The 23340-nt window shown below is 40.6% G+C and overlaps 1 protein-coding gene across 1 annotated transcript in view; it reads left to right on the top strand.

Annotated features, from left to right (window-relative positions):
- Window positions 1–23340, top strand: part of LOC146809262 (uncharacterized) — a 270600-nt gene that overhangs the window by 43871 nt on the left and 203389 nt on the right. The window contains exons 16-25 of the mRNA XM_085614851.1: window positions 996–1588; window positions 3938–4508; window positions 8352–8944; window positions 11483–12044; window positions 13044–13243; window positions 14568–14960; window positions 16939–17225; window positions 20557–20831; window positions 21146–21738; window positions 22770–23337. Coding sequence (XP_085470977.1) covers window positions 996–1588; window positions 3938–4508; window positions 8352–8944; window positions 11483–12044; window positions 13044–13243; window positions 14568–14960; window positions 16939–17225; window positions 20557–20831; window positions 21146–21738; window positions 22770–23337 — 4635 coding nt within the window. The remainder of the gene's footprint in view (window positions 1–995; window positions 1589–3937; window positions 4509–8351; window positions 8945–11482; window positions 12045–13043; window positions 13244–14567; window positions 14961–16938; window positions 17226–20556; window positions 20832–21145; window positions 21739–22769; window positions 23338–23340) is intronic.

The raw sequence follows: 23340 nt of genomic DNA, 5'->3' as shown, positions 1-23340 counted from the left end.
TTTGGTTGGAGTGGGAGAGTTGGTGGTTGTGAAAACAACTACTGTATTTCAACATAGATCAAAATTCAGTGAATTCTTAAAAGTAGTAAATTTGATCAAAGGAGGTGTAAAACTTAAAGATGGTTACATTACTACCTCATCCAAATATTACTTTCTCAGTCAATACCAGCAGTGATGTCAAAGTATTTGGTGAATGACAAAAAGAAGCAAGACTAATGCCTTTAATAAAGATGGGGTTGTGATAAGAGAAAAACAAAGGGAGTCTTGGAGAATATGTCTAAGACCATCTTATCATCAAGATTTTGTTAGTGATTATACGTTCTGATAAGACATGTATCTAGGATATATTTATATTCAAGTTCTTGTTATTGCATTATTGAGCAAATCCATTATCTGACCTATTCGTAAATTGTAAGCTAAATTTTATTTTACTTCATTGTTTGTTTTCTTTTTCTCACTGTTTATTTTCTTTTCGTCTGTCCTTAACCCTACTTGCTCTTTATCCTATTCTGTCTGTTTTATTATTTGTGGAGCAGAAATATCTGTTATTGGGGCAAGCAACATAGTTATGCCTAACTTAGAATACTCTGGTATTCTTACCTCTGATTCTTTAGTTATTTGAGTTTGTGGCTTCCAGTTGTGACAGCAGGCTGGTGATTGGAGCCTCTCAAAGAATAAATCTCATTTTGGATTATCTTCTTTCGTTTCAAATGTTTTCATATCCTTGGAGAAGCCTCCACTCAAATACAGTCTTATTAGGCAATACCAGCAACAGATGCTAAATGAACAAAGTACAGATGTGGTGATTTCTAAAGACAATTGTACTTTATATTTCTTGCAAGTATATGACTCTTAGTACATCATTATAATGCCTCTAAAGGACAATTTATTATGCAATTGTAAATGTTACACTCCACAAAGATTTACTCCACATCCAGTAATGAGACAGTAGTAACAAACATGTGACTCTACTCATTTTGCTCACTTGTCTGCAGATGACAACTGCACCAACAATAGTCACTATGAACTGTTCGGCACTGGATGCCCAACCACCTGCCGCAACCTTCATCAAACTGTCGCATGCACGGCAGAGAGCGTGGACGGATGCTTCTGTGATGAAGGGTTTGCTCTTCACTCTGGCCTCTGTATCCCTGTAAGTCAGTGTGGCTGCACCATGGATGGCGTCTACTACAACCTGGGAGATGAGGTCTTCCTAACAGATACCTGCAGCCAGAAATGCACCTGCATCGCACAACAGATGGTGTGTGAAGCACACACGTGTGCCGCCCTAGAAGAATGTAAGGTCATGAATGGAATCAGGAAGTGCTACCCCGTAGACAGCGGAATCTGCTGGGCCTCTGGAGATCCTCACTACCGCACCTTTGATGGAGTCACCTTCGACTACCAGGGCACCTGCAAGTACACCCTCAGCAAGTCTAGTTCCCAGACCGGCTCTCTCATTGACTTCAGCGTCATGGTGCAGAATGAGCACCGATCATCACCAGTGGTGGCCTGGACGCGAAGAGTGGAAGTAAATGTCTATGGAGAACAGATTACTATAGGACGTGGAGAATTTGGCACTGTTCAGGTAACTAAATACTGTGATTTCAAAGGTTCTTTTAACAAGCAGAAATTGATTTTTCATTCAGCCTTCTACTGTGCTTCATCCCCCCATAATTATATTGGACTCCTTCTCCCCCTGCGTTATTTCTTTCTATTTTCTTCAGGTGCTTCTCCCCTGTACCCCCTTATTCCACTTCCAGCTAGTGTCATTCTGCGCTCCTTTCTCCTCTACGTCCACTGTTTACGTTGCAAAGCTCACGTTTTTGTTCTAGTGTGCTTCTTTCCTTTTCTGGCACTGTGTTCTATCTGCTATTCTGTTTACTCTCCGTGTCACTCCGCTCTTGCCATCATCTAACTTGTGGGCCATTTTGTTCTGGTTTTCCTTCTTAAAAGGTTTTTTCAATGATTTTCGTTAAATGATCAATACACATTGGGGCAGATTTATGAGCCCCTTGCGCCACTTTTGCGTCACTTTTCCCATGTTAAAAGTGACGCAAAAGTAGCGCAATGGGCTCATAAATCTGCCCCATTGTTTTTGTTGGTATATAAACTGTTTTATTTAAAGCGGATGAGCTTTATCAGGTCATTTTTTTCAGCAGTATTGATTCCTTTTTAATAGTGCGATTTTTTTAAAATTCAGCGTTATAGTGCAAGTTTATACATTAAAGAAGGTCAAGTAAAGATATTGCAGTATTTGTCACCATCCTTACAGCTAGAGTTTGACACAAGAATACCCTAGATGAACACAGCAATGCCCACCGTTACCCATGCCAAATTGAGAGACATGTCTCATTGTGTTACCATATCTGTATATGGTTTTAACTTTACTTCCTGAAAACGGATTCTATCCTATATTAAAAGCAACTAATGTTGCCCACAAATATCGGACAAAAGCCCAGTACCGTTAGCCTCTGGTGGTTTGCGGCTTATTAAAATACGTGCGTGTCCTCACTAGCATGGCGAGGAAGCTCAAACAATAAACAGCAGGTCCTGCTCACAACCCACAGTAAGATTTCAAATGCACAGAGCAAAATTGCAGAAGGGAAATGTTGTGACTTTGATCACCAATAATAAATCAATTCCATTGAAAGCAGAGCAGGCACACTACCGCTTAGGTATTTTTTCTGTTCTCAAATCTCCCACACTTAAATTCTATGGGGCAGATTTACAAGCCCCTTCTGCCACTCTTGCGTCACTTTTAACATGGGAAAAGTGACGCAAAAGTGGCGCAAGGGGCTTGTAAATCTGCCCCTATGTATTTGGAAAGAGTCTAAGACCATCCTCTAAAAGAAGATCCGCCCCTACAGAAAAAGTGCTGTGTGTACAAGTTAGAAGATCTACTTTAGAGAATGGATCATCAGTGTAGTCATTCCATAATTTACAAATACCCATTAAAAGAGCATCATCGATAGAGATCAATTGCACTTGTTAAAGGCAGACACCTGAGTAATGCAGCTATTTCGTCATCCTGACATTGTTATCCTAATACTGATGTATTTACAAACACACCAGTGCAAACGTGTGAATTATTTGCATATTAGCCTAAGAAGAATATTTTTTTATGACAAAATCTTAGTAGATGATATCCTTTTTTTAAGCTTGGCCAGCTCCTGAAAACTATACTGATATATGGATTGACTTCGAGTACCACCAGTTCATCAGTTTGCTTTTTTTTTTAACTAAGTGCATGTAGATTGTTGTATGCTGATAGATGTACATAAAGCTTTGGTTAAAGCATTAAACGAATTGCAGTAGTCAAGAAAACTGACAGGAGGGTGATACAATTGAAACAAAACTGGGGAGAAAAGATACGGAGCAAAGGACAAATATGTACCTTTAGCAAAGCGTGGTCCTGAGTTTAATCTTCCATATTAAAGTTTCAATGTTGCAAATAATTTCACAAAAACCTGGCAACAGTTCAGTATCATATAAAGGTAAGGCATAAACCATTGCTACAGGTTATCGGTATGTTGCAGCTAGTCTCTCTGTCATTCGACTATCCTAACCTGGGTGAAAATCATTTTTCCTGCATTATTAGGTTATTCACATCCATATGGCAGACTCAAGAATAAGCATTTTATAGTGCCCAGCATAATATTGATAGGTATGAATAAAGATAAAAACATTTTGAGCCGCAATGCCACCTGAAAACCTTTAAGGAAGGAAAGAAAACAAGTGAAGATTTGAAAAGCGAAATTAAGCTACATGCTTCATAGTGCGATTTAGAGGACATACATTTTAATAGTCTAGGGTAATTGAAAGTGTGGAACTGGAGAGAAAATTAAAACAACTGTGAGATATGTCGCAGGGTAATGCAAATAGCAATCAAATGAAAAGCATATGTTGAAATGAACACTACATTTATGCCTTTCAGATGGATGGCTCCCAGTATATTCTCCCAATTTCCAGTCAATCTGGGAAGATCCAGGTGTATTTCAGTGGCTCCTCTGCAGTCCTCCAGACAGACTTTGGCCTTGTAGTGTCCTATGACTGGTGGCATCACGTAGCTGTGCAGGTGCCTGCAGCATACTCTGGATCTCTTGCTGGACTTTGCGGAAACTTCAATGGAAATAAAAGTGATGACTTTAGGATTCCAGATGGATCCCTAGTGGGCAGAGCAAGTGCATTTGGAAACAGCTGGAAAGAAGATGATGGTGAAGACTCTGCTTTCAACTGTATAGACACTGACAATCCGCCAGTGTGTGGTGAGGTTATGGTGTCCATGTACAGCAACCTGAACCACTGTGGAATCATGAAAGATCCAACTGGTCCATTTAACAGCAGCCTCAATCCTGACACTGAGATCTACTTCAAGAACTGTGTCTATGACCTGTGTGGAACAGACGGCGACCAGCAGACACTCTGTGAAATTATTAAAAGTTATGCCCATTATTGTCAGAATCGTGGCAATGCCATCCGGTCATGGAGGAACCTCATTGGATGTGGTATGTAAAATAGGCCTATGTTTTTATATCGAGAAATATGCCCAAAAGAAGTAGACCTTTATTTCAGTTCCATCCAGTAAATAACGTTTTTATTAACATACTCATGTGATCCTAACACTTATAGACTGTTTAACAAAAAGTTGGAAATCTGGAGCTGCAGGTTTCCATTCTCATTTAGATGCAGATTTCCAAATACTTAAAGTTTACAAAAGACTTCTTGGTCACACCTGAAATTCTGTGACATTCATTTGCAAATTCCATTTAGTAATGCAAACATATGAGTGTGCATATTTCTGCATGGCAATTAGGCATTATTTTCTCCCCATATATAAACTTGCTATCACTGCATCTTGAACCACATTTTTCCTTCAAACAGTAAGGGCCCGATTCACAAAGGTAAAGTTAGACCAAAAGTCTAACTTAGACCAAAGGTATAACTTTACTACGTTTCAGTATTCACAAAGGTTAGTTACAACTTGTAACTCTACTACTAGTAATGTTTTCTAGTAGTAACTTTACTACTAGCAGCTTTACAAATAGTAAAGGTATTAGAAAAAACTTCCCTTTGTGAACACTGAAAAGTAGCAAAGTTATACTTTTGGTCTAAATTACACTTCTGGTCTAAATTTACCTTTGTGAATTGGTCTCTTAGACTTTAGGTCTAAACTTAGATTTCAGGTCAAAACTTAAGCTTCAGGTACAAAGCTAGAATTCAGGTCTAAGTTTGCCTTTGTGAATCAGGCCCTGACACTGTAAATATAGAACTACATAATTTGCAGCTACTTTAAATAGACACACAAATTCAAGGAAGTTGGAACAGAACAACAATAAACAATGTAAAATATAGAATTAGAAATGTAATGGTGAGAACATCCTGAGGGTCATCTAATAGACAATGAGTTCGAAGTTTCAGCTATCCATAATATCACCCAGAAACCCAAGGTGAAAAACATCCTCTTCATTCAAAGTTGATTAACTTTAATTGTATGATATGTGTGCCCCCTCTATTTCATCTCCTGCAGCTGTTATTAGCGGTTTAGAACAGGAGGCATTGGTGAGCCATGCACAACTTGGCATTTTCTGCATCTGTACTAGTCTTGTATTGCCCTCTCTCTCTCCCAACTCAAATAAACCATGGTTTACTGCCACCCACCCATTCCATTCTCAGCTGTTGCTCTCCCCTCTCCACTTTAAAAGGAACAAACCTGTGTCTTCCCACCCACACACCCTTTCTTCAATGCATCTACACCTCATCCAAATATATAGAAATAATACCTGGTCTCCTGTCATCCATCCTGACAACCTTCTGTGCCTCCACTCCACCCAGAGTTGTGTGCGCTTTCTGATCTCCATTAGAGCAGAGAACCAGTGGTGCACTGAGAGATTCGATGAGAACCCGGTCAGTGTTTCCTTTAGGACAGCAGTTCTTAACCTTTGTAACTTCTATGGATCCCCACTCAATCATTGCTGGAATCGAGGGACCACCACTGAGTCATTATTGGAAGGTGAGGACCCCCACCCCAAGCAATTTCTATGAGTAAAACCTCAAAAGTACAAAAACAAGTATACACCAATGAAATGCTAAATCATTGACATTTTTTGCGTAATTTACAATCAAATGTGGAAAAATATTCCAAAAATACAATTTTGCTTCTTTATTTGTATTTACTGTATTCATTTTAATAATGATTAATGTTAATATTCCTTCATTTTGTACAACAGTCATTGACCCCTTGTGTAGGCCGTGCGGACCCTCCCAGGGTTCCTCGGACTACAGATTAAGAACCACTGCTTTAGGATGCAACAACAGTGGGAAAAAGATTGTTTCCCATTGTTGTTACAATATAGCAGTGGAAAACGGATACAAAATCTGGTATTGATGCTAATGGCAGTCTTTGTAGAGAGTTATATATATTAGTAAGTGGGTTCTTTTCAACAGAGGGGTTACAAGTGACATCAAATAGAGGGCAAAATTAAAGCTAGAGTTGGCTATTGTGTCACTTGGAACCCAAGGTTGAAAACGCCACATTATTGACATTGTAGGGAAAATGAGAGTTAGCAAGCACATTTGCACGTGTGCTGCCTATTTCCCATGCATAAATACTCATTTACAATTCTGTTGTATGTGGGACTGCAGAAATCCTTTCACCCCGTATGGTTGACTATGTTGATAAACTTTATAGAGGAAGAGGATGCATAAAGCTCCAAGGACAGAATGGCACACCCGCCTACTTTATTTTGAAAATATCGTATTCCTGTGACCTGCAAGAAATCCCCGCCATCCTTGTTATAGACTATATGTAGTGTCCTGTCCCATTCTAATATTTTAACGATAGTAATACCTGGCATCCGGCTAACCTCCACCAGCAATCTCTGCATCTGTCTTCCTTCTCCTCGCCAATGCGTTTCTCCCTCCTGTCTGTCAGAGCAGAGAGCCAGCATCATCCTGAAAAACTCGGTGAGAGCTGCTGTTAGCATGGCCTGAAAGCCCTAATAAGCGGTTTGCTCATATTTTCACTGACAGGCAAGTGCGTTTGGCATGCTAACACACTTCTGGTGGGTCTGCAGATCCCCTAGACAATCAGGAAGAAAGCCTGTTAGCTGCCATTCCACCACACCCCCATGTATGTGGAGCACTGGGTGAGGTCGGGGAATCCGGTGGCAGGAAGGTATTTCCTTGGGGGAGTAACAGCACTTAAAACACTTTCATCTTTCCACAGTATTGTTATAGCAGTGAATGCCCAGCCTCAGAATCAGGTATTCATTCTAGTGGACTTCTGAGGCAGTCAAACAACAAAAGGATTGCTGTTAGGAAAATTAACTTTGTTGCAATGGTAATCCTCTGCTAATGCAAAGTGAACCTTTACAAAATGATTTCCTCCAGTTATGCAAAATGAACCTTTTCGATACGATAGCCCTATTATTTTAAACTATGTTATTGTACAATTCCTCACGAAAAGTCATGGGTCTTTAAAATTAATTCTTGCACCGCCAGCAGATTAAAGGTCGACTTAATTTTAATAATTCTATCAAAAATTGCCCCCGACAAACACAGCCTAATCTACTAAATCCAGGGCAAAGAATGTTTTACTTTGAGGCTGAAAAACCCTACAGAAACGTTCACTTCTTCATCAGGATAGAACAGCAAAAAGATCCAGGAGGCATATCCTTTATCATTATTTGATGATGTGGAAAAAGAACAAGTTCAACTCGGAAACAATAAAAGCTTTTACTAAATTTGCTAAAGATATAGCCTGTGATACATTAAGTTTGTCCAAACTTCTTGGCAAATAACAACATGATGTTTAAACCTGCGTCAACTTTAAATCTCATTTACAGAATGTTAACCATTAGATATCTCGTTATAGAGGTGGCATCTTCCTGTTAGGAAAACATACAAGTGAAGCTATCATGCTGTTGCATCGGATGTTAGATTGTTGCTCCTCAGTGTAGGCAGTGACATGAGCAAAGGGAATAAGCGAATTGTCACATATTGATACCTTTCCATTTTCCTTGATTGCATTCTAAGACATGAGTTCTATTACGATTGTTTATAGTAATACCTACATTGACTACACAGTTATTTTCTATTATTATTGTTGTTATTATCATCATCAGTACTGCTATTACTTTGTTTTTGTCATTGAAAATAATAGTTCATTTTCTTGTTTTGTTATTGTTATTATTTTGTTTTGAACTTTTATTATTATAAATAGTAATATTATTATTATTATTATGTTCTTTTATTTCCTCTCCTGTACCATTGTGGAACTTTGGGTGACACGTACTCACAGAGTTACCAATTTCATTAGTTATCAATGTAATGGCATTTTTATTTTACAGGCATTACTTGTCCCAGTAACCAGAAGTATGAGTTATGTGGATCTTCTTGCCCTGCTACCTGTGCCAATGCCTCAACCGTCTGCCGCGGTCAGTGCAAGGAAGGATGCCAGTGTGAGAGCGGGTTTATTCTCAGTGGCACTGACTGTGTGCCGCAGAGTCAGTGCGGCTGCACAGAAAATGGCAAATACTACAGAGCAGGAGACACTTTCTGGAAACAGGACAACTGCCGGACTTTGTGCCGGTGTGATGGCTCCACCAGGACTGTCCAGTGTTCACTCTCATCTTGTGCCACTGGTGAGACTTGCACCACTGTGAAAGGCGTCTATGGCTGCCACGTTCTGCCTGATGGTATCTGCCGGGCCTCAGGAGACCCTCATTACACCAGCTTCGATGGGAGAAGGTTTGATTTCCAGGGCACCTGCAAGTACGTCCTGTCTGAAGTCCAAAGTCCCAATGGTTCTCTGCCCTTCTTCAGAGTGGAGGTGAAGAATGAAAAGTTGCAAGGCCTGCAGGTGGCGGTGACCAAGGAGGTCTTCGTTTCTGTTTATCAGACCCAGATACATCTCCAGAGTGGAAGACACAGCACAGTTGAGGTACTTCAAGATTCTATATGACTTAGGGCAAATACCTGCTCCTTTTTATTTAGTTTGATCTGACAGGCATTTCATAAACATATTGAAAAATAGCAGTGTTAGATTTTACATGAAAGAAACATGTTAGTAGAATCTTACATACATTGAAATTCATCTGTATTTTGTTCAAACTCTGTTTTGGAATATCTAGAGAGTCTTGCAGTTCTTTGATACTGTTTTGCAATCATGCTCCTACCAAACTGGCATACGAGATGCAGAATTGTTCAAACCATACACGGTTGTCACACTCCTACAGACCAACAACTATTCATGTACGTATGTATGTAGGGGTAATTATTTAGCACAAATCACCTGATAGCAATGGAGCATTGCACACTTGGGTAAGAGTTCAACATACATTATTAGAATGTTTTATGAGACACAGAGTGAAAGAGGGTACCTATGGGTCAGGTGATAGTGCTCTGCGAAGAAATGCAATTTTAGTTTATTTCTGAATTGAAGTAGGGTAGGATCAGTTCTGATGTCCGTGCAAATGTTCATCCAGATCCTTGATGCATAGATTTAGAAGCCTTTGCCTTATGGTTTTTTTCCTTGTATTACCTCGTTTCCTATCTAACAATGCCTTGGCTTGGCCCCTGGATACAATTTTACTTTGAAAAACTCACTATGAGCCTCTTTTGATTTCACATTTAATCATAGGTTCAAGAGATGGCGTTCACATGATTTCTCTTTACATCAGAGAGTTCCATTTATTTCAGCCTCATACCATTACTAGGCTGGGCAGTGACCACCACTCCGTTTGTGGAGTTTGCATATGTTTCTGCACTCTGTGGGGCACGCAGAGTTCTGAAAACTCTGCTCTGCGAAGCCATACCGAGTTTTTACTCACTAGCGCTTTTCAACATTAAGTTGGAAAATGCGAGCAAAGAAAATCCAATGCTAGACCACCTCCCAGTGAGATTTTGCAATGCAGGGGGGGGGGGGTCGCAAATGGTCATGACCGCTCCTGTTGAGTAACCATCCATTTGCTTTGAGGAAGCTGCACCTTGAGTAGAAAATCTACTCTAGCGACAGAAAGCAGTGCTCTCTTGCGCTGTGGATGGTGCAGTTTGCGCTGATTTTCCAGCACAAGACAAAAATCCGGCCATAAAAATCAGCACAAATGGCATGACCTAATGCACTCTGCCGCTTGCAGAACTCCAAGTAGCGTGGTGGAGATTTCTTTGTCACGCAAACTGCGCCCAGGCTTAACCATTATAGATAAACAGAGATTAGAACAAAGACTCCGTTTAAGTGGGGAGGTTATTCCAGAACTTAGATTCATCTTTCAAGAAATCAGAACTGATTTTTTCAGACATCACAAGGGGAGAATGAGAATTCTCGTTCTCAGACTGGTATCTAAAGCTTGTTTATGTTTGAGGTAAGATTTGAATGGTTTCACTTTAAGACCAAGTGACTAGTCTGTTTACTGGGAAGTCACATGTTGTGTTTGTATTCCTCGCACATGGCCGCTGTAGGCTGGGCTAGAGATATGATGCATCCAATCATCCTTTTACTTTGAGTGGGGTTAATGCCGCCACTTTTCTAAAGACTTGAGAATGGGCAACTTCAAGGTATTAATTACATTATGCAGTGGTTTAGTGTGTGGTTAAAAATGTACAAATATCAACAATTATATTTTATGGTGAAGTTTTTCGGAGAGTCAGTTTTGTATGGTTTGATTTTTCTCCAGTAAGTCTCAAGACTAGAGCAACTTTGTCTTAGAAAACTAAGTTGGTCTGAGGTTTATGAATTCTCTCAGGACCACAGTCTCGCATGTGTTATATGTGTGAAGTAGTTCACTGTCAAACATGTCACACAAATAGATAGAATTACTTGCCCCACAAACAAAGCATAAACGTAATGCTAGCTGTAGCGAACCTCCGTTTACTGCTAGATGTTATACAGATCTTGTTATTTTTAGTGTCGTCATGTAATGCAAATATAAGCAGAAGATGGAATATGTATGCTCAATGTTCTACATGACGTACTTTAGGATTAATACTTCACTGTTTCACAGACAATGGCTTAAGGCATTTGCACTCTAGCCTTTTGCTCGCAAAGATATCTCCCACCTAGAACATTCAAATCGTATCATCTTTCTCATTATTTACGATCAAATGAATGCGAAGCTGAAGGGCTCAGGGTCATGGAACTCCTAAACTCCTGGAGGCATCCTTTAAAGAAAAAGCTGCAGAATTTACAATTCCCAAAATGCTCTCCCCAACATGTGAAAACATGCTCAATTCAAAATACTTTCAGCCCTTGCCACAGTCTCTCACTCTTCATTTCCAACATCTCTCTATCTATATGAAGTCAGTCAATTTAATTCTATCACAGAATATATACTAAATGTAGTGACGTTTAAAGACAAATCTGATATGCCTACCTGGGATTAAAGATTACGTTATAAACTTTAGACATTTTGTTGATTTACTTTGAGCCCTAAGCAAGTCATTTACTTAATAACAAACCTTTTAATATGACTTTCTCAACCAGATAAATGGGATCATTCAGACTCTGCCTGTAAATATAAACAGTGGAAAAATCGTCATCTTTAAAAGTGGGGCCTATACAGTACTAAGAACAGACTTCGGCCTGACAGTCAACTATGACATGGTCTACAGCGTCTTCGTTACACTTCCTGCTCGATTCCAAGGCCAAACCAGTGGTCTATGTGGGAACTTCAACGGTGTGGTGTCCGATGACTTCACTACCCGAAGTGGGTCTGTCGTTACTAACGCCTTCACCTTTGGTACCAGCTGGGTTTCTGACGTCAGTGCTAGCTGTGACCACGGCTGCTCAGGTGACTGCCCAGTCTGCAGTGCAGACAAGATGATGGCCTCCAAGAGAGCCTGTTGGATCATCCAAGACCCTAGAGGGCCCTTCTCCTCCTGTCACTCAAAGGTCAACCCAGCTCACTACTACTCTGATTGCGTCTACGACCACTGCCTGACTGAAGGGAACAGCACAGTCCTGTGCCATGCCGTTCAAACCTATGCAGCCACCTGCCAGGCTGGCAATATGACCATCGGCAGCTGGAGGAACAACTCATTCTGTGGTGAGTTCATGATTTCATATTATAAATTAAGTGGATCAATTATGGAAATTATTATGTTGAACAGAAAATGGTTTGAGAACAATTTGAGACCTATACATACAGCAACCCTGTTATTGTGGTTAACTGGCAGGAAAAAGTGTCCCATTGCAGATGATTCCCAGCCAGAGCGTTTTCAGCACATGCTTATCAGCATGAAGCACTTCCTACTCATAAGCGTGATCTCTGATAAGACACAAAAATGCTAAAGGAATTGGTTGGTGTGCATCATATGATGATCCTGTAGTGGAGTAAACTAGCAATGTGCATTGTATGATGATTCCATGGTCTGGTGAAGTGCAATCTTAATTAGTACATTGAGTAGTTTAACGGTTTGCTACATTTCACATGGTAGCCACCATCATAAAATACGTGAATACAACCAGGTACATTTTTACTCTTTGTCTGTTGACGACTCCGCCCTAATTGTATCTTTGTTCCCTATTTAATGGACCCATACAAAACAATCTTAATCTGCAAAGCTCCTAATACCTGATGTGAATAGCAATGTTTGGGTTCATCTTTTCAACGTGATTAAGCCTGAATAATCATTATTGTGACTCTGCTGGCATGCACATTTTGTATAGTGATATGTCGAAGATTATCATCTGTGAATAGACTAGACTACATCAGAATAAAGATGGGTCACGTGGACTGGCCCTGGTCCATGGAGTCTGTAATTGCATAGTGATCTATTGTTGTATGCACTGGTGTAGGAAGGGCACAACTACTTAATTATTTCATATTAACAGAGGGAAGAGTAAAACCATATGGTCACAAAAGGTTACTATATATCATCTGGGCACAATTAGCACTGACTAATAACTGGTATCTTCATATGTCACATGAGAGACCATACTTTGCTCACTCATAAATCAACACTTAATTCTATCTGTTAATTTTTGTATTTTGTAACAGATAGGAGTGTTAATACATCCCAACAATATTATTATTCCTTTGCAGCCATGGAGTGTCCAACAAACAGCCACTATGAACTTTGCCACCGGAGGTGTGAGGACTCATGTATCGCCCCCTCTTTGCTTACTCACTGTGATGCCACCTGCTCTGAGGGCTGCGTCTGTGATGCTGGGTACCAGAGAAGCGGGGACTCCTGTGTGAGAGCCGAGCAGTGCGGCTGTCAGCACGATGGGATGTACTACAACGTGAGTGTAATTTGCCTGGTCAACAGTTTCCTCCTCAGAGATAAACATGAGTTCTGGAGTATGAAAAACTGAGTGCTAGCTTCCCTGTTTCCTTCCCCTGGAACCTCAATCAACACGTCTTAGACTGAACCCATGGAATAGGAACATGCTTTCATCTGATACCTTTTAGAGTTCTACATCTCATGTCCTCAGGGTTTCATTATTAATTCAATATTCCACTTAGTCAGTCCACTTTTATAGGCAGATAGGTGTACGTTCCTATTCATTCATTCATTCAACTGTTACTAAACTGACTTATGCTATCTGTCAAGCTTTATTCATATTCATTGTCCATTAAATATTTCCAAAACTATACCATATGCTGAAAAAATATTAGGCCACCTAACTATTAAACACCATACTAGCTACTAATGAACATACTTTAACATTACAAAATACGTTCTTCAATTGGCCGTCTAATTGCGTGCCTTATGTATCTTAAAATCAGCTCGACTAAAATACAGTTCATTCGCATTTCTCCGAATATTCTTTTATTTGTCTACACCTTCCCCTACTGATCTCTCTCCTCTGGCCGCCTGCACCAATTTTGTAGTAGTTATATTGCGTTCACTGATTTGACAATCCATGCACACTGATCCAATCTGACCTAACCTGTATTATTGATAACTCCACCACACAAGACGCCCCCTGATGTTCAAGCTTCCTCTCTTCAAGCTTTAGTACTGCTTGTTTATAGCGACAAGCTTTCTTGCTGACTTTACCTATGCCCCTCCTACACCTCTTAGACGTTTTCTTAACTCTACATATTGATTTGTCTCATGGAAATCTGACAATCTTGCTTCTCTAATCTTCCTTCACTGGCTCCTTCTGGAGACCGTATGGTATTCAAGATGGAATTTGTCATCTGCATCTTTTTCAACGACCATTACCTGCTTCAGCCCTCTTATCTCTCTAATAAAAATTCCATTTTAGAAGGATAACTTACAACCAGGAGTATCATATGGCATTCATAGAGCATTCATATGATAAAGAAAGTCGTTGTTTATTCTTCAATTTTTTTTTTTCTCATATTACGCAAATCTACCTTTTCCTCTTCTGCCCATCTGACTATGTTTATTTGCCTTTTATGTACATTCTATCCTTGCTACTGTTCAAAACTCCTAAATATTTTCTATACTCACTGTGTGTTCTAACACCGTACCTGCCAGCCTATTTCACCTCTACATGTCCTGATCTCTGTATCTATTTTTTCAACCATAGCTGTATAATTAATTCATCTACCTTTGCTAATGATTCTTTTTTTGACTCTTTCAATGTCTCGCAGGTTGGAGAATACATCTGGCTCTCTGACTGCTCCAAGAGGTGCCGCTGTGACTCCACTGGTAACTTCCGCTGTGCTAGCAGCAGTTGTGCCCAGCGACAGGAGTGTGCAGTGAAGAATGGGAAGCTAGGGTGCCAGAGCCCTTGGGCAATCTGCACGGTGACGGGAGACCCACACTACCACACCTTTGATGGCGCTGTAGCCAATTTCATGGGAACCTGTGCCTACGAGATCAGCCAGGGCTCAATCGCTCCTTCAGGATTCTCCTACCGGGTGGTGGCAGAGAACAGACGCTACCAGAACCCCCGCGTATCTTTCGTGTACCGCGTGACCATTTTGCTGAACAGCACTGATGGGAATATCAAGCTGGTTTTTGAACAAGGAAAACTACCACTGGTAAGATATTTGCTTTTCCCTTTGATGAATATGTATTAATATTTGAATTTGTGCATCAAAGACTGACTATGTCAGTATGATTCACTGGTCCAAAAACCCTCCCTCAACTCATATGTTTTAGCTTATTGTCCACGAGAGTCCAGGAATCAGTGACACCCTTTAAATTTAGTAGAGTGGGGCGTAACGGGCCACACACATGTTCACTCAGACACATGCCTTTACAAACACACACACGCACCCATTCACAACACTCACTCGCAAATACAAATATATATATACATTCAAACATATACAAAAAAGGCATGAAACATCAAAAAAGATATGTTACCTCACAGCACATCTCCAGGAGGGAAGAATCGAATGTTCCATGAGGGCTGGGGCTGTTGCCTTCCCTTATTGGCTGACCCCATGTCAGCCAATAAGGGAAGGCAGCAGTCTTTCACTCGTCAACGAGTGAGATGGGGTCAGTGAGACTGCTTCCCTTTCACCATTCTGTGACGAGTTGTCACTGATTGACACTCAGCCATGGACACTTTAAGGGTTAAAATTGGATCTCCCAGGTTCAAAGCTATCAGTGACGCTCTAGCACTCATCATGAGGGGGAGGGCCTAGAGGCAATTTTGCTAGATTGAGGAGGTCACACCCATAGGGCAGAGCTCAGCTCAGGCAGCCAAGCACCTGCACCTAAAGCACATCTTGCTTCTGGCTGCCTCACCTGAACAAGAAGAGTTCCTGTCAGACTGACTTTTGTTCAGCTTGACACTCTTACTGTTGGGGTAAGAGGTGGGAGTGTGTGGCCTCTCTGAGTGTATGTACGGGCCATGGCTGGGAGGAATCCAGCTGAAAATCTGCACAGGAAAATATACACAGCAGTTTTGAATAAAGTAAAAGTGAGTGGGAACAGAGGAGCACCTTGTGATCTCTTTTAGCAAATCTTGTGTTGTTGAATACCTCAATATAGCATGTGTGCAGCAGACTATGGAAAGTTAATCTCTAGTTCATCACTTCCTCATCATCTTCAGTCTGGCCTTTCGCTCCAACAAATAAGAAAGAACTTAAGAAAGAGAATATTTAGCAGATTAGGATCTTACAGAATCACCGGCCCACAGGGAGAGATGCTTTGTTTGCAAATCCCTGTGTTCCCTCTAGTCCAGTATGTGACCAGTTTCACGTTGACCAAATATTTTAATGGCTTTAATTTTCCAGGCTTGAGAAATTTCATGACTCTGGTCGTTAATTAGACCTTTGAGGAAAAAGGGCACTTGCCATAAGTTGGTGGGTGTCCTGTCAGTCCTAGTTAGAGTACAATACATGCATACTCTTTAGGTAGGGAGGAGGAGACATCCTCCACGTTTTGACAAATGTGCAGCAGCCGCCAAACTTTAAACAACCCTTTTCTGGCTTGGGATCGATTCTGAGTTTTTGTTATTAAAAGGTTATGTATTTTTGGGGGTGGAGTTATCAGAGCACTTTACATGAGCACCAGTTGAGTTACAGACAGACACTTTCATTGTTGTTAGGCAAGGAGAGATTAGGTGATTTGTCCAGAATCACAGGATGTTGAGTGTCCCTGTCAAGGCTCGAACCCGGTTCCCCAGTTTTGAGGTTGACTACTCTAGTACTTAGGCCACATCCTCTTCACCTCGTGAAGGGATTGATACTCTTTAGATGTGACAGTGTATACATTCTTGTCAGTGTAATTGATCTGGGTTCAGCTATTAATATATACAGATGGGTTAAGGTCTTGGGTTTAGCAAGAGGCATTCCTGGAGTCAGGTTCTTAATCACATTGGCAATTCATGTCATGCTATTTTGTCTTATATCTATTTGCTCCTAATATGACCTTTAAGTTGTAAACTCTAGATAAATGGTTTTACTTTTACAAAGTGGGTGTGAAACTATGTTATTGATTTGTTGAGGCTTTGATGTTTGGTGATTGGAGGAATGACTCTTCTTCGGTTCTTGCAATGTCTTTCAGATCAACGGAGTAAAAACCCGACTACCAGCCACGCTGCAAGCAATCGCAAACTTAACAGCAGCCAAGAGCGCCATCTCTGTGGACACAGCCTTCGGGGTCCGCATCCAGTACAACGGGGTAAACACAGTCACAGTACAAGTTGGGCCCCAGTACAAGAACCAAGTGCGGGGGATGTGTGGCAACTACAACGGAAACCCCAAGGACGACAAGGCGAAGCCGGATGGAACTCTTGCGCGCAGCGATGCAGAGTTTGGGAACTCCTGGAAAGCAGACATCGGTTCTGCAGTGTAAGTGATTCTATATCTCAATTCGTAAATGAAAATCAGCAGAATAAATGCAACATGCTAGAGTTTCAGGAAAACGTTAATAGAATTGCGGGAAGAGGATCCCTGCATGATAATCTACGTAATGTGATCATATAACAAAACATGATTCGCCATCATCAAGACAAGTTGCTAAGGGCCAGGAGACTGTAACTTATTTAAATAATATTTTCTTATGTTATGTTAATAAACATCACGTGTATTCATCTGGTGTTAACGATGTTAGTGTGAAAAGTTTGCTACTTTTGATATAGGTGGGTTCTAAGTTGCAGTTGTATAGTATTAGTAATGTCCAAAAATAAACTTTAGGCAAATTCCAAAGAGTTGAAAAATGGACATAACAAAATATAGTAAGAAGGTTTTTAAAAAAAAAATATTCAGGATTAAAAAAAATCCGTTAAAATAATTGATTTGTGCTTTGCTGAATTTCAGTATTTTAGTTTATTGTTTTTTATCAGTGTATTTGTTTATGTTTTCTTTACACTGTTGTCGAGAATCTGGTGATTCAAATAAAAATGGTGGTAATTTGGAAAAAACTATAATTTAATCAAAGCACTATGTTTAGTCTCAACCTCTTGGAATATTAAACGTTCTCTAAATATTATATATTTATATGAGTAAATGTGGATCAAATACCTTTATCATGCTATCTTTTCACACACCAAAGTGACGTCCTATACCTTGTCAACATAGCACCTCTGACATACTTTGTGAACTGTGGTGGTTACCTCTCAGGAAGAAAGTAAGGCTACTTTACGGGATTCCAAAGGAGATGATGGACGGAGCGCTTGAGCAAATCAAACATTCACCCCCAGTCAACTGATCTGAGTTTAATCCATCATCATCGTTTAGCTCACTCCACCACCCCGGTTCAGACATGGCCATATGCAAATCAGTCTGACCCTGTGCCTCATGGGAATAGTCCAGCCCGAGACCGGATTCTCAACAATTTCTTACTATCCTACAGGAAACGTTGAGGCGTGTTGGTGCTTATAGTTTTTGCATGTTTGCGTCTTTTTTTATCTACTAAAGGGGCTAATTATTCCCTTATGTGAAATGTGTGCATTGCGGTTGGGCTCAGAACCGTAGGATGTGCAACTTACAAAAATACTGCTCTATTTAACATTTATACATTTGGAGCAGTTAACTTGTCTCGTGTTATAGTAGATTGTCCGGCCAAATTACAATTATTCTATCACGGCACAGAGGCTTTATCAAAGTGTGGGCCCTTTCATGAAACTCAACTAGTAATTTAGTGTTTGGTAGTTTGGCTCAGAACCATTTACGTTTAACAATCTCAAACATCCCCCAACTATAACAGAATTCCTTGGAACAAATCTCTGTCTCATATTACAGTGACTTGTCGTCGGAGTGATTTTTTTCAACTCCAGGAAAACGCACCACTGGCCTGATTCGTGAAATAAGTCAATAAAGTTAGGATTGCAATTTCAACTAAGACTCTGAAGCTTTTTTGATATGTCTTCTTCGGCTGTCATAGGAATTCCTCTACAAGTTAGTGAGTAGCCATATTTGTTAAATACGGTTATTTACCCCACAAACGTTTGGACTCAAACCATGAGATTTTCAAAATTCTCAGTCTTACACAGAGTTCCATGGTTTCTTTTGCAGCAAATAGCTCTCTTGTGCTACATTGAAAGGCCTAAGGCTAATGTGACTTTTTTTTTTAATCTGGCACAAAGACAAAAAGACCATTACCCCTCACACAAACCTGTAGGTATCTTGGAGGCTCCTTTGTGTAAATAACCGTTTTTATGTTTCACTCGCTTGTCATCTTGCAAATGTGTCTTTCCTGTCTCCAATATAGAGACACAACTGGCCCCATTGGTAAAAGGTACATATTACATCTAGGTGCAAAGCATGCCCTTGGTAAGAGTCAGATATCTTCTTATGCCATTGATTTCTATCATGATATGAGTTCTCCACGGTCCTACATGTGGGATTAATACTAGGCTACAGGGGAAAGCCATCCTTTTCTGCATTTCCAGCCAATTAAGTCACTTAAAGTGTTGTGAGACATGCTCGGACAGTACATCATCATCTCATTGGGTCATTTATGCTACACGTTACTGACTCTAACGAACATTTATGCCCCGCCCTGCTGGCAAAAACTTTCCTTGAAAAGATTTGGTTCATCATAATATAGGCCTCAATTGGCAGATCGATTCTGGCAAGGGATTTTAACGAGGTAGAGCATAAGGTGCTAGATATGCCTTGCGTCCTCATAAGCTCCATATGGAATACAGCATATGTCACAGAATTTGTCAAACGTATGGGTGTTAGGTATGTGTGGTGTCATTTTCACCCCAATAGGAGGAAAGTCTCATCTTATCCAAATACACTCATGTCCTTTTCTAGGGCTTGATGCCAGTTACACTGATGTGGTGGGAGGAGGCTAAAGTTGGTGAACAACTTCTTCTCATGTGATTATTGAGCTGTAGAAAATGTTGTGAACTATGTGGTGGTACATGATCAGAAAATTAAAAGTACCTGCTTCTGGAATGCTTGTGCATTTTCTGTGTATGTCTGAAACTTTCAATAGAAATATTATATATACAAAATAGATACGGGTAGGTGCCCTTAGGCAGCAGCATCCATTCTGCAGACTACCAAGAAGCTGACTTCCTGGCAATGATTCCCTTTTTTTTAGAGGGAAAATTCATTTTTAATGATGGACATCATGTCATTGTAGTCGGAGTTGTGGGAAGAACCTTCTTGGAGTTTGGACCTGAGAGATAAGTAGTTTGAAAGACGTGGAGCAAGATAAAGAGGTGTGAAAGCTGTTTTTTAGGTTGACCAATGGTTGATGTCTTGAAGAAGAAGATAGCAAGTGCAATTAGGAGCTTCCACATGCTGCTCTGTTTCTCAGTAAATAGACTAATGCTCGTCCACTTTCTGAATCAGAACTCACTCACTATCGGAAAGCTGAAATGTTCTGTTTTTAAAGAAACATAGTTTGAAAGTAAAATACATCTGCAATGTTTTAGAGACACATCAAAGCTCAACTTATTTTAAAAACTTTTAAGTGTACAAGTATGTTCCACTTATATGTCTACAAAAAGGGCGTTTTACAGGAGAAAAGGAGGAGCTATGTAGAATCAATTGATCAATGTTTCTGAAACATCTTTACAAGGTAAATCTTATAAAGGGTGTAACACTTCACTATGCACCTCATATCTTAATTAGCACAGTGTTAAGTGTCTCTTCACTTTCACTGCACCTAAGGCAGTGTGAGGATCATTTGACAAATTAGTTACGTTGTGTTTTCTCCTCACAGGTGTGTGGATGATACAGGTGTGATCAGCCCTAACGACACCTGCACTAATCTGGGAGCCGTTGAGGCGCAGTGCAGGATCATCACCCGCCCATCAGGCCCCTTCGATGAGTGCCAGTGGCACGAGGACGCGGAACCATTTGTGGCCTCTTGTGTGTATGATCTCTGCTTCTACGGCACCAACAAGGGGATGCTCTGCACAGCTGTCCAGGCCTACGAGGAGGTCTGTAACCTTCACAGCTTGGTGATTCCAGACTGGAGGGCGGAGCTGCAATGTGGTAAGTCAACCACCCTTCTACACTGCTTTAAATACCTGGGCTGCCCCACTCCATTCATCCCTTTCACGATAATAGCCTGGACTAACAATTATGGAGAAATGTAATTTGTTTTTCCCAAATGCATTTGAATTTGCATTTGCATTGAAAAATCTGACTTTAAAACCCCAATAGTCCAAACCCCAGTGTTTACATAATATATATAGAGAAATGTTGAATTCAGCAACTACCAAAATATTGTTCATAAGATATTCTACAAGCAGCTTCCAAACAGTTAATATAAAATTGATAAGTTTACTTTGTTTTGTTCTTCCTAGATGACAACTGCCCTGAGAACAGCCACTATGAACTGTTTGGCACTGGCTGCCCAACCACCTGCCGCAACCTTCATCAAACTGTTGCATGCGCCGCAGAGAGCGTGGACGGATGCTTCTGTGATGAAGGGTTTGCTCTTCACTCTGGCCTCTGTGTCCCCGAAAGTCAGTGTGGCTGCACCATGGATGGCGTCTACTACAACCTGGGAGATGAGGTCTTCCTAACAGATACCTGCAGCCAGAAATGCACCTGTAATGCACAAGAGATGGTGTGTGAGGCCCACACATGTGCCGCTCTAGAAGAATGTAAGGTCATGAATGGAATCAGGAAGTGCTACCCTGTAAACAGCGGAATCTGCTGGGCTTCTGGAGATCCTCACTACCGCACCTTTGATGGAGTCACCTTCGACTACCAGGGTACCTGCAAGTACACCCTCAGCAAGTCTAGTTCCCAGACCGGCTCTCTCATTGACTTTAGCATCGTAGTACAGAACGAGCACCGATCATCACCAGTGGTGGCCTGGACGCGTAGAGTGGACGTAAATGTCTATGGGGAGCAGGTTTCCATAGCAAGTGGAGAATATGGCCATGTTCAGGTAATGAAAGACCTGATTTCTTTTAACATGCAGAAATTGACCTAATCTTCAAGAGAATGTGATGCATCTATGTGTTAGGAGAACAAATAAACCAGTGGCATTAATGGGGAATAACAATAAATGTATAGAGCTAATAGTGGAGATGGTTTTGAAGAGTTTTTAAACATGTTTAGTATACTGAAAATGAAATTAATAAAATATGTGTAGTGCATGAGTTAATTCCAGAAGTACAAGCCTTGAAGCTTGATTGCTTCTTGAAGAGGTAAAGGATAGCATCACTTCTGCACTTATTTGCTTACTGGACAAATATTGCAAACAATAAAATGCCATGGGGGAATGCCCAGAGTGCCAAAGAGCCATATGTTGTACACGGAGGTATACTGCTTTATATATAGCAAACACTAGGCAACTCACTTTTATGCAAATTCTTTATTTGCACTTAAGGTTGTGGGCCTGACCTCATAATTACAATGCTGAGGATCCGGTAACAAGCATCATGGGCGCTCACTAATGACGTTGCTATGAGGAAAATAAAAGATTGAGCTTCCATCACTAATAGATACATGATGCACCACTATGCGTAGGCATGTCTTGTTCATTCATTTTATGCCACTCAAAAGCCACACTGCAACTCAAACTATACATGCATAAATAAATTACCCATTTTTGTGAGAGACTCTAAAAAGTGGCAACTAGTTTGTAGACAAAAAAAGAGCCAGTAGAACAAATGTGTATGCCAGTTAGTGGAAGTAAATCGAATGTGGATGAGTACAGTCGATATCTTGTGTGGTTGACAAATCATAATGATAGGACCTGGGTGGTAGAAGTTACGGGAAGTTATCTATTATGATGTACAAATGTCTTCATCAGGTAATTTTTATGACTTCAAATATGATTAATCTATCGCGATTAACAGTGTGTCTATGCAGAGGAAATGAAAATCAAATGTGAGGCATGAAGAAAGAAACTACAAAGAGAACCATTAAGTGCCTCTCCTATATTTTAATGTAAACTATGTATAATTATTTCAGATCAATGGCTTCCAACATATTCTCCCAGTTTCCAGTCAATCTGGGAAGATCCAGGTGTATTACAGTGGCTCCTCTGCAGTCCTCCAGACAGACTTTGGCCTTGTAGTGTCCTATGACTGGTGGCATCACGTAGCTGTGCAAGTGCCTGCAGCATACTCTGGATCTCTTGCTGGCCTTTGTGGAAACTTCAATGGGAACAAGACTGATGACTTGAGGGTTCCTGATGGATCCCTGGTGGAAAGTGTGGTCACCTTTGGAAACAGTTGGAAAGAAGAAGACGAGGACTCTGCTTTCAACTGCATAGACACTGACAATCCACCAGTGTGTGGTGAGGACATGGTGTCCCAGTTCAGCAACCAGACCAACTGTGGAATCATGAAAGATCCAAACGGTCCCTTTAAAGACAGTATCAATGCTGACACTGAGATCTACTTCAAGAATTGTATCTATGATATGTGTGGAACCGGCGGCGATCAGCAGACACTATGTGAAATTATAAAAAATTATGCCCACCATTGTCAGAACCGTGGCAATACCATCCGGCCATGGAGGAGCCTAAATGGATGTGGTA

Source organism: Triturus cristatus, chromosome 7 (assembly GCF_964204655.1).
Source record: "Triturus cristatus chromosome 7, aTriCri1.1, whole genome shotgun sequence".
NCBI lineage: Eukaryota > Metazoa > Chordata > Amphibia > Caudata > Salamandridae > Triturus > Triturus cristatus.
The sequence above is the reverse complement of the archived record's forward strand: the minus strand, read 5'-3'. Positions and strand labels throughout refer to the sequence as shown.